Raw genomic sequence first — 15,015 nt, 5'->3', positions numbered from 1 at the left:
TCTGTTTCGTTTTCTCCATCTCTCATGTCCAGATAGTGAAATTTGGCAATGAACATTGAATTTGTTTTACCTGTTAGTTCTGTTTCTTCTACAAGTATATAGGTGTGTAAGTAAGTACTGCAGTTCAGCTGAGGCTGCTTTGGAAATTTGGCACTGTGGAATTTTGGAAATTTTAGCTCTGTAGTAGTGCAGGAGTTAGTCTTGTCAGGATTAGCTTGAAAGGTATGAAGCTGGTTTCCAACATTGGTGCGCAAGGAGCTATATTCTCCTATCATTTACGGCCAAGTCAGGCTGAATCCTTGACTCTCGAGCTTTTATAATCTGGCTTCAGCCCATCATCGGCTGTAATGGCTGAGGTGAGTGCATGTTCCTTGTTGCTGCACCTCCCTCTTTGACTGGTACAAATGCAGTGTTTCAGGAATCCCTCTTACCTTTGGAAAACGCGTTTTGCACTTGCTCCAAGTGAGGACAGATTTCACTATGGAACTTTAGAGTCATTTTCTACACTAAGCCCACCCCAGTGAACTCTGTGTATTTCAAACACTTGTTAAAAATAAGGTAACCTTTGTCACCAGGAATGTACTGTATGATTTGTCAAGTGAATTTCAGCCGCTTGAATGCTGACAGTTTCTCTTTGCCCAGCGTCTCCTTGCACAGTGACAGCACTTCAAAACTTCTTGTTAGCACGCATCTAGTGTTCTTCAGTTATTTCACAAATAAATGAATTTGAAAGATGTTTCTGCTGTTTACGAGTCTTGTCTTCCTGACTTACGAGTCTAGGCAATTTTTGTTCAAATATCAGCCCTGCAAAGTCAATTTAACCGGTGGAATATAAAGTAGTTTTCTGTCTATTTTATTTCACTCAAGGGTGACATGATAGAAAACAATTCAACAGTCCAGGCTTATTACTGGTTGTGATTAAAAATAAACCAGAAAAAGTGGTTTTCATTATTTTAATTAGATATCAGAAATTGTATCAAGGTTTTTCTTAGGTATGTTTATGGAAGCTTTCACGCTCAGTGTAAAACACTGAATTTTTTGAGTGAGATTCAGAATTTAAAGAAACCTGAGCTCTGCAAGGCAATACTTCCTCAGTCTTCCTTTTGCTTCTTTTGCTTTTTGGCTAGCTTTAACACACACTTGTTCTGCTTTGATCAAATAGAGTTTGCCATCCATGGACATTTAAGAAAAGAATGCAGTCTGTTTGTATTTCGTACAGCTTCCAATTTGGCTGGACATAGCAGGACTGATACAATCTTAAAACACAGAGAAAGAGAGTATGAAAGCAAGAGAGTATGAAAGCGGTAAAAGGAGAGAGATTTCATTTTAAAACAAAAGGGAAAGATTTGGGTGGGAATGTAAGGGGAACCTACAGCATGGTTTTAAGTTTGCGAGTTTCACTCTTTGCAGAGTCACAAGCAGCAACAGATGGTTCTTGAAAATGTCAGAATTCTTTCCTGTTAGAGTAATGATTTCAAAGCCAAAAGTCATCTCTTATGATCACACAGTCTAATATCTTGCAGAATACAGGCCATAATTTAATCTAATAATTTTGCATCTCATTTCAGCTGGATTGTAATACATTTTATTAGGAATAGTTTAGCAGACTTGATTGAAAGACTTCATGTGACAGGACATCCATCTGATTTTGAGGAAATTACCTTTGATGTTAATCATGCGCCCTATTAAAAATGTTGACTTTATTTTAGAATCAGTCTTCTGACCATCAGCTTTCAGGAGTTGAAATTCCAATTCTTGTTCTTCCTTTTTGTTGCTGCTGTTTTAGGTTGGAGGGCACTACCTGCAGTACTGAGGCCTGACTTAGCAGGTCTTAAACAAATTTAAAATATACTGTGAATGCAACATGTAATAGTAGTCTTCTCTTCTTCTCTATAGAATGTAAAGAAGCACCTTTCTTTGGGTAACCCTTCTGAACTGAGTTAATATTTTTTTCAAGAAGCAACCTTCAAACTACATTGACTATTTGTGTTGTGTTGTGTGGAAGACCTGCTTACAGCTCAGACTTCCCATCTGCAAAGTACTTGAGAAACAGCATCTCAAATCTTTCTGTGACTTTGTAGCTTTGTATCTTTGGGAGCAGCATGTGCAAATGTGAACCACTTGTCTTTAGACTTCCTGTCCACTGCTTTTTAATTGATTTATTCAGTAGAGAAGAACTTCGATCATTATTTTAAATCCATACATTTTAAGGAAATATGCACCCTTGTAAAATAAAGAAATATGAATCAGCACTTCAAGGACAGGTGACAGAATCTGACTGTTCTCCCTTCTGTTTGGTAGCTGCAAGACACCACATAGGAGATATGAGCTAATCCCAGTATGTGCTCTCTCTTGCCTTGTAGGACTGTATGTAAGACTGAGGGTTACTGCAGAGATTTAGATGAGAAAGGACAAAAAGTCATAATGAACAAGGCAAGCAGGCATCATTCAATCTGCTGCTGATGGAGCAACTTGTGCCCATTGTTTTTAAAACTGTGTAAGCAAAAGTGAAAGGTGGGAACACAAGGCTTCTGTATTATTTGCTGTGTTAATCCTATTTCATTCTATGACACGTTTTATTTCTCCTTAAGCCTCTGTAGAAATCGCTTCTAAAGTCATTTGAATCATTATTGGAAGAGTAGAGCTAAATATAAAAGGAAATCTTGTGGTAAAAATATTACATCATGTCATACCCTACCAGAAATACACCAAGAAAACATGCAGAGAAAACAGAGAAAATTTAAGTGTATTTGAATTGTAACAACTCAGTGTCGGAGACAGAAGTAGGGTAAACACATGACCACACATTGGTGTTTTAAAGATTTACAAATCTGCTTTAAGAGTAGCAAAATAAAGGTGCCTGCAGTTGTAAATCCTCCATTTCCTTCTTCCATTTAGGCTCTACTGTAGTGATTCTTTCTTTTTTTTCGCCCAAGAGACTGTTACAGGAGCATCTGGACTAATTAATGCCTATAATTTAAAGATGACACTTAAGCCTTTTTTCTTCCTTACTGCTCTTAGCCCAAAATATAACCAAAATTTTGGAGAACAGCTGCCAGACTTATAGTGTTCATTGTTACCATTTTGGAAATCTTTTGGAAATCATCTTTATGAGGAAATATTACCAGGAGTTTTTGGAAATTAAATAGAAATAAATTGATTCTGTTTTTTTCTACTCCCATTTCAGGAAAGCAGTTTAAATGTACAGTGTGTGACTATACAGCTGCCCAAAAGCCACAGCTCCTACGTCATATGGAACAACATGTCTCTTTCAAGGTAACCAAACATATTAATCATGGTTATTGATAACATTTGGAACTATATGGAAATTCAGGCAACAGTTTTAAATATAACACATTTTCCTTCCTTCTCACCGTTACTAATGTAATTACCATGTAATTTATTAATTAAATACATATGCATTTAATATTTTAGGAATTTTGCCTTTTTGTTCAGGCTTCTGAGATAGATTTGTTTTGTTCATAGACGATTTATATTTAGAATCTTACCAAACTTATGTAAGTTTTGCAATATAAAACAAGCATCACTATTTTTTTTTCTGACTGTCATTCCTTGAGATATCTAACCTCATATGTACCTAAAAAAATGTCCTAGGGAAGCAGGAAAGTAAATCCCATCCATCACTGTTCATTGCACACCTTAATCTCTGAAAAAATGCCAATCTCATGTGCTGTAGATGAGTTCATATACTTGAAGAAAATTGAACAGAATTAATTTTAAAACACCTCATTTATCTGAAATGTGTCTTGGAAAGAGTTTTGAAGATTGTTAATGTTTCTGTGAAGTGTTTAGATGAGAGATATGTTTTTTATTAATAAACTGTAGTATGGTTTTACTCCCAAATTTCATATTGGTTCTCAGCATGATAGGTCTTGATGTAATGAATTGTGAAATGTTATATTCAGAAAATAGAAATGATACTAGTTTCTTTTCCAGAAAAATTCAGTATTTTGTAGATAGGAAAATGTTCATTTTAATGTAACATTTTATCTTGGCAATGAACATATTTCTTATAGAAAATGTCATATTATTTTGATAGGCAACATTTTTCATTATCTGACAAATTAGTTTGCTTCTGTAGAGAGTACCCTTCAACCGTTCCTCCATAAGGCAGAAAGGAAGACAGTCTTTTGAATCATGGCTTGAATTTTGGAAAACAAGACAAATAAGAAAATGAAGCAAGTCATTCAGAGAGATAACAAACTTTGAACAAATAATTTTTCGTTCTTAAGTACGTGGTTTTACTGTATAATTATATCCTTTATTTAAAATATTTTCTCATAGATGGACATACACATTAGCCTTTTTTAATGGCTGATGAGAAGAAAGTACTTGTAATGCAGCTCTTGAAACGCTGATGATTCTGACCTCAGGATAGGTTTTAGAACTGTTGACCCAGCACCTCTTTGCAGCATTAAAATGCGGCTATTCAATGCATTATTAAGAGAACTGCAAAACGCTGAAAAGGAATTCAAAAACTGTGTCTCTCAGTAACATTTTGCCTCCTTCTGGGATAGTTGCTTGCATGCATGTCAAACTCAAAAAGGTATATCAGTAGTCACGTGACCTAATAATAATTTAATCCAGCCTATTTCCAAGCTCTGTGTCACTAGAGTCACAAGGCCCTGCTGATTCACAGGTTCTCTATATCCAGATTCTCTATATTCTGTAGAGAATCTGGATATCAGGACACTTTCAAAAGTGAATTCCAGAGCTGCAGAGACAAAAGTTAGTTTGTTAATTGTCTGAGCATTGTTTCTTCTAATTGGACAGCGACTTACTGCTGATAGCTGGAGTTCAGAATGCCAAGTAGCACATGAACTCACATTTCTGGTTACTTCGAGATGTACTGGAAGAAAAAGAATGTGTATTAGAAAAGCAATTATCAGCATTTGATTGGTTCAATTTAAATTTAGGTATCTGAGGAATTGAAATGGATTGGGTTTGGGATTTTCTTTATATGTACGTTTAAAGATGAGATCTTGGTGACTATTGTTCTGCTGCTTTTCTAGTCTACAGATCGTCATGTTGTATAGAACTTTTTGGTTTCATTTCAGTTAAACCAAAGCAGGTCACGAGAGATTTTCCTTTACACGGGAAAGGAAATGCTCAAACATTATTCTGGTGAACAACCAGTCAGTACTTACATAGAATCTGAAGAAAAAATGACATCTTGATGTAGATAGAAAAATGTTCAGATGCAGGATGACATAGAAAGTAGTAGAGTAGATGTGGATAACCAGAGAGAAAACAAATTAAAGGTTAAGGATGTATTTGGGTTATGGTACATGAAAATGAAAGGCAACGGAGACTAAGTGAGTTAAAAGATATTCAGAAGCAGCTAAATACTACAAAGGAGGAATAGATCAAAATAAAAAATGCTGCATTAATATAAAACAATTTAAAGATTTTGTAATATTACCTTTTCTTTTTTGTTGCTCATACGTACCATTTACTAATGCTTGCCACATTATTAAAAGTGCTGCTGTTACACGACTTCAGTGTATTTTTTTGGTCAGTTAAAAAAAAAAAGCAATTTGTTTGGTGTGTCTCTCAGCATTTAGTGTACCTTTAGTCGAGTGTTTTTTAAAAACCTCTTTTGAAAAGAGCATTTCTAATCAACATACGCTTCATCATTTAGCGTATTCTCACAAATATTAAAATTGCAGACTGTTTCAGAGAACATCCATTCAGATGTATCATTCATTAATTTCTCTAAATTGCTTCTTTTTTTTTTTTTTTTTTTTTTTTTTTACTGTTCTCAAATTCTGGCACTCATTCTTTTAGACAGATTTATTGCAATATCAATATTGGGCAGCTTTGTAAGATACATTCAGATAATTTTTATTGTCAAGAATATTGTCATTTGACATTTTAGCAATTTTTTCTATCAAGCTCCATCAGTTTGCACTGTAGATAGCCGTAGTGCCGTGAAGTTGCTGCTGTTGCTCCAGTATCATACAGCTCAAAGGAATCAACAGGACATTCAGAAAACAGCCCTTTTCCATTAGGGCTTGGAGACACTTATGAAAGTTGCAGAAAGTGGTGAAACTGGAATAGTCATGGGCAACAATAGAAGTCTGGGAAAGATTTATCTGCCACAGATGAGATTTCCCCATGTTTATTTGTTTCTTGTCATATTTCTTACTCTGCACTTACATGAACTGTGTGAAGTAATCGTAATTAGTTGCCTTCCAGATAGGATAAAAGACTGCATGTTGTTCAGACCTTTCATTACCATTAGACATGTTTGAAATAACTGAATTGAATTTAAAAGGCTGATTATTCTGAATACTTCTAAAGAACTAATTAGAATCATTAGCCAACACAAATAGATATATATCCATGGTACAACTTGCCCCAAAGCAAGTTTTTCTGTACTTATTTAATCATCTTCAAGACCAGTGAGACCACATCCACTGCTGGAATTAATACAATTCAGTATATTCATCATGTTTATTGTGTGCATTATGTATACTAAAGGGTTCTGTTTGCACAAAGATATAGGGATTGTGCCTTCAACTCTACAAAACCAGATTAAAGAAAAAAATGCTGCCCATCCCTACTGTGCCAGGAATTTGCAGGCCTACTGTCCATTAGCAGATAACACGCGGTACATGCAAGTGAGTTACAGCTGGTACAAGAGCAAACCAGTGCGTCTGGATGATTCTGAAAAAATGAATAGCTGAGTGTTACAGTACACTCTAAATTTTAAGGTTAAGGGAATCTGAACACCAGTTTTCTTCTGTATTCCTTCTGCTTGGAGCCTGAAGGAAGTTCACGAGCAATAACCTCAGCAGAACATTCTGGCCAGTAGGCCCACACAGCAGACACTTCCCAGCTTTAAATTCAGCTTCATAATAAGCATTCCTGTACCAGCTGTTTCCTGATGACTACATTTGGGTGGGTCTGGTTGCTGTGCATGAAGCATTTTGCATCCCATTGTGAGGACCATTACTTTCCCTGAAGGACTTCAGTCAATGTCCTTGTTCTGTTTCAGGCCTGAAATGGTTCTGCCCAGCCTCCTGTAACAGTTACCTATTTCACTCAGTAGCTCCTCAAAGGCTAGCTTTAGGCACAAGAGCTTGTTTTCCTAAATGTTTTCTTTAGCAATGTCTGTTGTTGTCAGTAGGAGGGAGACATGTTCTTAAAAATTAATTAATTTATATCCCCAAACTTAATTCATACCACTAAGTCAGTACTGCTTGTCAGTGCTAGGTTAGAGGTTGGACCAGCATCTGATCTTAGAGGGCTTTTCCAACCTGAGTGATTCTGTGCTTCTCTGGTAGTATGAATATGAGTGCCAATGAAAGGGAAGTAGTTGCAAGCATGTTGAAGAGAGCAGGAAAGGAAAGGGAAGCGATCAACTTTGTCATCTGTGGGTGTCTGTTTGGGTGCACAGTCACATTGTACCTTCATTTATTTTAGTTCTCTCACTCCCTCTTTTCAAACAAGTTACTTTGCTCATGGCAGCTGAGTCATTTACTTGTAGTCAAAAGTCTCTGCATGGTCAGATCATCAATTATGAAAATATGCAGTTTATTGAATTATGAAAAGTAAGTACTAATCTTATAATCCTGACAATATGTGGTGCTCTGCATATAATGACAAGTACTAAATTCTAGGTAAGATTTATTTACAACTTCCATTTACGTTTAATTTTGGAAGGTCTCCTTGGAAAATGCCCAATCTGGAACTCAGCAGGGTTTCTTTGGATCTAAACATCGTGGCTTAGACCTTTTTCCCTAAGAAGTCAAGAAATGCTTTCTAATGTTTTCCTTTTTGCTCCTAGCCTTTCCGTTGTGCACACTGCCACTATTCCTGCAACATATCTGGGTCCTTGAAGAGGCATTACAACAGAAAGCATCCTAATGAGGAGTATGTAAACGTAGGTTCTGGGGAGCCTGCAGCAGAAGCCCTTCTCCAACAAGGTATATCTCCCCTATATAGGACTTGTTATTGTTTTTTGCTGAAGCAAACTTGATTTAAATACAAGCTTTTGCAGGATATGTGTTCCTCTTTATTGGGTGTTACGCTATAAATCATTATTACTTTCTAGTAATTCTGAAACTCATTCCTTGCAGTGTCTGAGTGCAGGTAAAGAAAGCGTGCTGGTTGTCCGCTTCCCTTAAGTAGTTTTGCTGCTTTTCACTGGGCAGATGAACCAAAGCAAATGATTGACTCTGCAGTCAGATACTTTTTTGAGTGTAAAATATACTTAGCAGTTCATGAAGCACAAAACTTCTTCAGTTCTCATGCCTGGTGGTGAAGATGGAAAGCCAAATAAAATATAAAATTGTGTTGAAAATATTTTAGTGCTTGGTAGAGTTGATTTTATTACTTTGCTTCTTTGGAAGATGTTTTTCTTTTTTCTTTTCAATAAAAAAAAAAAGAAATTTTCAGGAATTCTGAAATCAGAATTAACTTATAGTACATCTTTGTCTGTTAATTTCTGAGCAGAAATGTGTTGTAGAATTTCACAATTATTTTCACAGATGGAGAAGGTCTTTGGAGAACCTGCAGTTGTTTCAAAGATGTAGTATCTACTTGGTCAGTATGCAAAATCACTGTTCTGTAGTAGGGTTGGCAAAAGCAGAATTCTGCAGTTTCCAGAACTTTGTTTAACTTACCAAATTTCTGAGCAGTGAAAGGAATTATTTGTCCATAGATTGAATTCTATAAATATGACCCTTAATTTTGTATTAACAATGTTTTTGAACAAATAAAATTAATCATATATTAAGTTTTCTTTTCCCTTTTGGGAGCCAGATAACTGCACTTCTGAAAATACAGTTTTTTCATTTCAGTGGGAAATAATTAAAGTTGAGAATGAAGGAGTTTTCTGATAATGAAGACATTGGAATGAGATTAAAGGGAACAGCCTTTAATTTTTTTCTGTGGTAGACATTGTCATCTTTGACTTTGCATCCTTCTTTCTCTTCCTTTCCCTACAGAGTATTCATATTTCTTGTACTACCACTAGTTCAGTGCTTGCTTTCCAGATACTGACCTGCTGTGTAGGGTATAAGGACAGTAAAGGGGCTTCAAGCCCATGTAGTAGCTACCAGGCCTGTACTTCTTACCTTAGCTCTGTCATGAAGAAAGCCATGCTAGTGGCTGCACGTTTCCTCCATCCAACCACCCTTGCCAGCTCCATTTCCTAATATGTGACCCATTGTGTGGAGTCTTACCTGTGGACTAAAAATAAAAATGGGAGACCTGCAGATTTGTTATCAGAATGTAAAAAGATGACTCTTTTTTCTAAAATGTTGTGGTATCACACTGGGGAAAAGAATGTTCCTTTTGGGAGACTGAGTTAATTGGGATTTGCATTTGGAGTTGATATACACGAATGCAACTGAAGTTAATAAAATTTTTCCTGATTTTGGGATAATATCTTCTGAATCTGGGTCACAGCACAAACAGATCAATGTGGATGTATTATGCAGAATGACAAGGTACGTGTTTCTGAGCTGCTTGGTTCAGCAGTTGCAACCTGCCACCTAACTAGCCTCTATCAAGTTTCAATTTACCATATTCATAGACCTGAAAGCAATTTTAGAAAATTATTCATGTATTCATATAAGGGAAAAAGACCATTCAGACCCAGTATTAAACAAGTCCTTTGAAATTAAAGGACTGTAGACAAACAAGAAAAGGCAGGAGAACCTGCGAATGGATGGGTTTGGAAACAAATTGAGAAGGGAAACTAACAAAGATTAGCACCTAATGAAAACTGTCTATCCCTATTCATCTTCTTGTGTTCTGCCTCTTCTGAATTACTGAGCCCAGAGTGAATTATCTCAGATGTGCTCATCTTTTATTTTCCACTCTCATCACCTGGTATATGACTGACTGCATTGCAGACATTCCAAATACCTCTATTGGAAACACCTGCAGGAGTGTAAACTGCTCGCTTCTGCTCTAGATTCCTGGAGTGCTCAAAGAATAGAAGAAGGGACAGGCAGCAGTATTGCTCTTCTGGGTTATGTTAGAGATTAGGATCAGTCAGGATGAGAAAAATTCCTTGGTGGGGTGGTGTTTTGTTTTGTTTAAGTGAAATGACATTTCACTTAAATGAAAATGTGAAATTTCATTTCACATGAAATGAAAATAACATGAAAATGACATTTATTTTGGTATTTTAAAATAACAAAGAAAAATATATACTGTAAGAATTTGATGCAGTGTGCATAGGGGATAACTGTTATGCAGGTATTCCCTTGCTAATTTTTTTGCAAGGTTCTGCCTACTTGCTCATTTGATAGCTTCCGTTTTTAGTCTAATTTGCTCTCTAGTACTGGGCCAGTCACATACATTTTTTTTCTACAAATTGTTTATTTTCTTGTTACTTATTTTCACTGCCATCACTTGCTTTACATTCTCTGGAAGAAGTTTTTCTGCTTTTGTTCATGTAGCAACTTGTGCAGCATGTACGCATGATCCATTTGTGGCCTCTGTGTTCTATTATGCCACTGCCACCACTCTAGCAGACAGTAGCAGCTGTCTTAAGAAAATGGTAGGCATAAGCTGTATAATATTTGTCTGCAACACAGTAATGCACACATCAGATTTGGTATGAAATGTAGATAAGGTGTGTCATTTATCGGCTCTCTATACATTGCCAATTAATTTTAAAGAATTGTGTGAAAATTAATTTTCCTGAGCTTTGATACCAATGTGCTGATACAGAGTTACATATTATCAGTTTGATTCTATGCTTCCAGAGTTCTTCTTTAATTGAAGTCACAGTAACAAAAGTGGCAGCTTTAATTAATCTGGTGTATTGTTATAACAGTTGCAGTATCAAATAATGTGGGCAAGTCCTCTCTTTTACAATGGTGTTTTTTCTAATAATACAGATTAGCGTGGAATGAGTATTTCACTTCATTTTCTCTAACTGATAGTATCTTTGTCCTAATCTGAACCAAGGTATTTTGCTTTTGTGATCTGCAGAATTTTACGCCCACTAACGGAGAAACTTTTTTAGTATTGTTCAGGGACTGAGTATTGAACATCTGCTGTAATAGTGAAGTCTGGTAAAGACTTGCACTAGATGGAGAGCAAAGACGGGAAATCCTAGAGGAATAATAAGTGTCAGTGGAAACACCCTTGTAATGGAGGGTAGTGATCTTCTGTTTTACCAAAATAGAAAGTTTCTTTTCACCTGGTAGAATGCCAAATGGTAAATTTCCATTACTGTAAAACCAAATGATTTTTCTAATCGCCTTATTCATAAAAGACTATGTGCAATGAGAACTCGGTTTATAACCAGCTTATGTGAGTATGTTTGAAGCATTTGAACATGATGGGTAAGAGCCATCACTTGCCATCTGGTGAAGAAACCAAGATCTGACATTTGACCAAATGACTTCCATAAGAAAAAGAAGTAGAGGCTTTTAAATCTAGTGTATAAATCTGAACACTTACGGTTTCATCATGCTTGGTTTTTGTTTTTCTTTTGTCCTTTAATCTGTACTGATGCACACTTACTAACCATCGTGCTAAATTCATGCTATTTATCACTTTGTAGGTAAGCAGAAAGTCTAGGTTTACAGTTCTGTATGTTAATGTAAACAGCAGAAACCCTAAAAAGCAAAGATAGTTGGGTGCAGATGGCATGTTGTTAACTCTTCCTGGTTTGCTTTAACAACATGCCAGAAAACTTAATTTTGCTTGAAACTTGAGAAAGCTAGAACAATGGTCTTCAAGGAGATACTTTTTTTTTTTTTTTCAAAATCATGAAAATATTTCTCTGCTGTGCATGTTAAATATTAAGATTTCACTGTTGTTTATAAGCACTTGCAAAAAAAAAAAAAAAAAAAAAAAAAAAACCACCAGCACTTACTGAAAGAGTAAAATGGTGCTATGGTTTGGGGTTGGATCCTGAAGGCCATCAGACCAGGGCTTTTTAAGACACCAGGGAATCAATATTTAAACCTAAAGCTTCAAGATCCCAGTCCTCTAGATTTTTTGAATATGCATACAATTTACATTTGAAGCTGCAGTGATGTGTAATGGAGCAAATATTAAAAACAGTCTCTAAGGAACTCTATGATTTGAAATAAAAGAGTATTCAAAGTACCAAAGTATTTGTTTATATTTATTTAACACGTGTGATAGGTGTTGTTTGTGTTGGGCCTGAAGCAGAATATGAGTCATAGGCACCCTTGGTCTTTAAAGACATTTTCCTTGGAAACTTGGAGTCATCTCTGTGAGTGCTGCTTAGTCTGAGTTTCAAGCAGAATCACGAGTGTGGGAATGATTCTGCACAGGCTGAAACATCCCCTAGTTTTACAGTGAGTTTGCTTGTGGCCAAACCAAAGAATGGGCTGAGGTCAATCAAACTTAAGTACTTTGTCATTCATTGGAAAAACTTTTCCCTTGGAAAATGGCTTTTGTTAGCAAAGCAACAGCTAGCAAGCACAAGTTCTTGCCCAGGAGATAAGTTATTATTTACTTTGCAATTTAAGTTCTTTCTGTTGCAGTCTGGCATCTAGTTCGATAGACTTGAAAACCAATACCTTCTATGTGGACCTAATTATAGAAATGAGACAGTATCTCAGACTGATGCAGGTAGCTGCATGTTCCTGCTCCTTTCTGTTTGGTGTGTAGTAGAGGTTTCCTAGGGAGAGAGTTGTAGAGGGAGGGAAAGATGGGGGAAGAGCATTCCTTCAACTTTGCATCCATCACAGGGAAGCATGCAGGCAGGGAAGCAGGATTGCCAAAACTTTCCAGATAGTTGAGTTTCTCCAGACTCCCTCTATTACCAAAATTCCATCATCCAAACTTGTCTTTTAAGCTCTGTAAGAGTACACCTACTTTGTTTTTTTTTTTTTTTTGATTTTTTTTTTCCTTTACAAATGGGTCTTTACTGCCTTGAAAAATACTTGATATAAAAATAATCAAAGGATTTATTTTTGTTTCCTTGTAGGTGGCATTAAGTGTCCTGTTTGCAGTTTTGTATATGGTACAAAATGGGAATTCAACAGACATCTTAAGAACAAGCATGGCATGAAGCTGGTGGAGCACGACGGGGAGACAAAGTGGGAGGTAAAGCACAGTTGCCATGGCTTTGGCCTTAAGATTTTAAAAAGTGATGTAGAGAAAGTTAAGAAATATTCAAAAACGTATTCTTGACTCTATATAACATCAGGAGGTCATGTGGTATCTCATCTCCATTTTGAATGCATACACTGTGGTCACTTAATCTTGACTGATTTCATAACTGGTAAGAGTAACAATGTTGGAGGGCTATAGTCCTCTGCTGCACAAAGAGCAAAAGTTTTAGCAAAAAATCACAAAACTGAAAAAACTCAGTGTCTTTACTATATGCCAAATATTCATTGATATTAGTTCAAAGATACACGAAGCTGTGAGGTTATACTGAATTAATGAAAGAAACTTATGACTTGGTCCAGACAATGTTGGAATATGGAATGTTAGACCTGAATTTGTAAGTTAATCAGCTAAAAGATGGTATTATATGAAATATTTAATTATATTAAATGGTATTATAGAGAGTAAGTCTTCCACCATTTAGTCTGTGTTTCTAGTTTCAGTCCAAAGCATGTTGGAGTCATGATATCAATGATTAAGATCAGAGCTTAAAAATTTAAATTAGACTTTAGAAGTTAGGTCAGGAAAACAAAGCAAAACAATAAAACAATCAAACCACCACCTGGATTTTCTCAGTTTGGGTGGGGTAGTGCAGCTACCTTAATCAGCCATAACATTTTAAGCTGTAACATGGGTAGCAATTCGTTTTAAAATGAAAACTTACTCTAATAAAGCAAGGTTGACCGTAGATGAAGAAGCTGTGACAAAACCACAGAATTATCTAGATCTTATATTAAAAATCCCAGTTAGCATGCTGAGTATGCTTGATTAGGCTATTGTTGGTGTCCAGCGACAGGGAAATCCAGGAGTTGCAGTTGTCTGATCTCCACAGTTTAAGACCCATTCTGGATTTCAGGCTGTCTAACCCTAAGCATAAGCATAATTCCTGATTGGGAAGGGCCATCCTGCAAGTTTGTGTTCAACAGCTCTTCAGTATCCGTGAACAGAGGGTAAAATCCTCAAAACTATCACAGTAGGTTCTGTATGGACATTTATTCAAAGATGAAAGGGCAAGTATTTTAAAATGTATCCATTTGCATTTCACAAACTGTTCTACATCCACACTTCCAGTTGATGCCCAAACATGAAAAAGTAAGAGGGCCCCAAGGATTCGAGCCTGTCTCTGCTATTGGAACTGCTATAAATAAAAAAGTCCCATCGGGGGAGAAGTACATGTTAACAGCTTGTCTTGAAAAAAACATGGTTATGGAAAAGATATTTTTTTTCTAAAATAAAATACCATTTTCAAACGTAAGAAGCATTTTACCAGATCTGCAAAGACAAGTCAAAGACAAGAATTACAGCCTAATTTTGCACAAAATGTCTTTACTAGACCATGATACAGCAGAAGTCTCTTAAGTATAAAATAACTATGCAACAGAAATGAAGTCAAGATCATTTACTGTGTTAAAAACAACTCTTGGGGGGAAAATCTTGAAGAATAAAACTTTAAGATGATATCCCAACTTCTAGATAATATTTCTCATGAATTGTGTTTACCCCTGATTTCTGTAACTCTTGTTAAAATAATTATTGTCCAGAATTCATTCCTTTAAACTCATAACTTCAGTTCTTCTCTAATTTGCTAACAAAATTGCAATTCTATGATTCTCTGATTATCCATGCATTGACTTGGTTTTGTTTTCAAGTTAACTGCTGAAGTTTCTGAAGAAGCATCCACTCAGTATCTCCATATCACAGAGGCTGGAGAAGACGTTCAAGGCACTCAAGCTGCTGTAGCTGCATTGCAGAACCTTAGATATACTTCTGAAAATGGTAAATTACCTTTTTGGGGGTTGGAATACCAAATATATATTTCTTTCATAAATATCCTTTTCAATATACTGGACAATATGTGATATTCTGTGAAACTAT

General features: G+C 36.0%; 1 protein-coding gene across 1 annotated transcript in view; it reads left to right on the top strand.

The window, feature by feature from the left end:
* ZFAT (zinc finger and AT-hook domain containing) overlaps positions 1-15,015 on the top strand; it is an 86,881-nt gene that overhangs the window by 56,830 nt on the left and 15,036 nt on the right. Inside the window, exons 11-14 of the mRNA XM_032182854.1 lie at positions 3,188-3,276; positions 7,814-7,952; positions 12,956-13,074; positions 14,790-14,916. Of these exons, the coding sequence (XP_032038745.1) occupies positions 3,188-3,276; positions 7,814-7,952; positions 12,956-13,074; positions 14,790-14,916 (474 nt within the window). The remainder of the gene's footprint in view (positions 1-3,187; positions 3,277-7,813; positions 7,953-12,955; positions 13,075-14,789; positions 14,917-15,015) is intronic.

The sequence above is a fragment of the Aythya fuligula genome, chromosome 2 (genome assembly GCF_009819795.1).
Source record: "Aythya fuligula isolate bAytFul2 chromosome 2, bAytFul2.pri, whole genome shotgun sequence".
Classification (NCBI taxonomy): Eukaryota; Metazoa; Chordata; class Aves; order Anseriformes; family Anatidae; genus Aythya; species Aythya fuligula.
The sequence above is the reverse complement of the archived record's forward strand: the minus strand, read 5'-3'. Positions and strand labels throughout refer to the sequence as shown.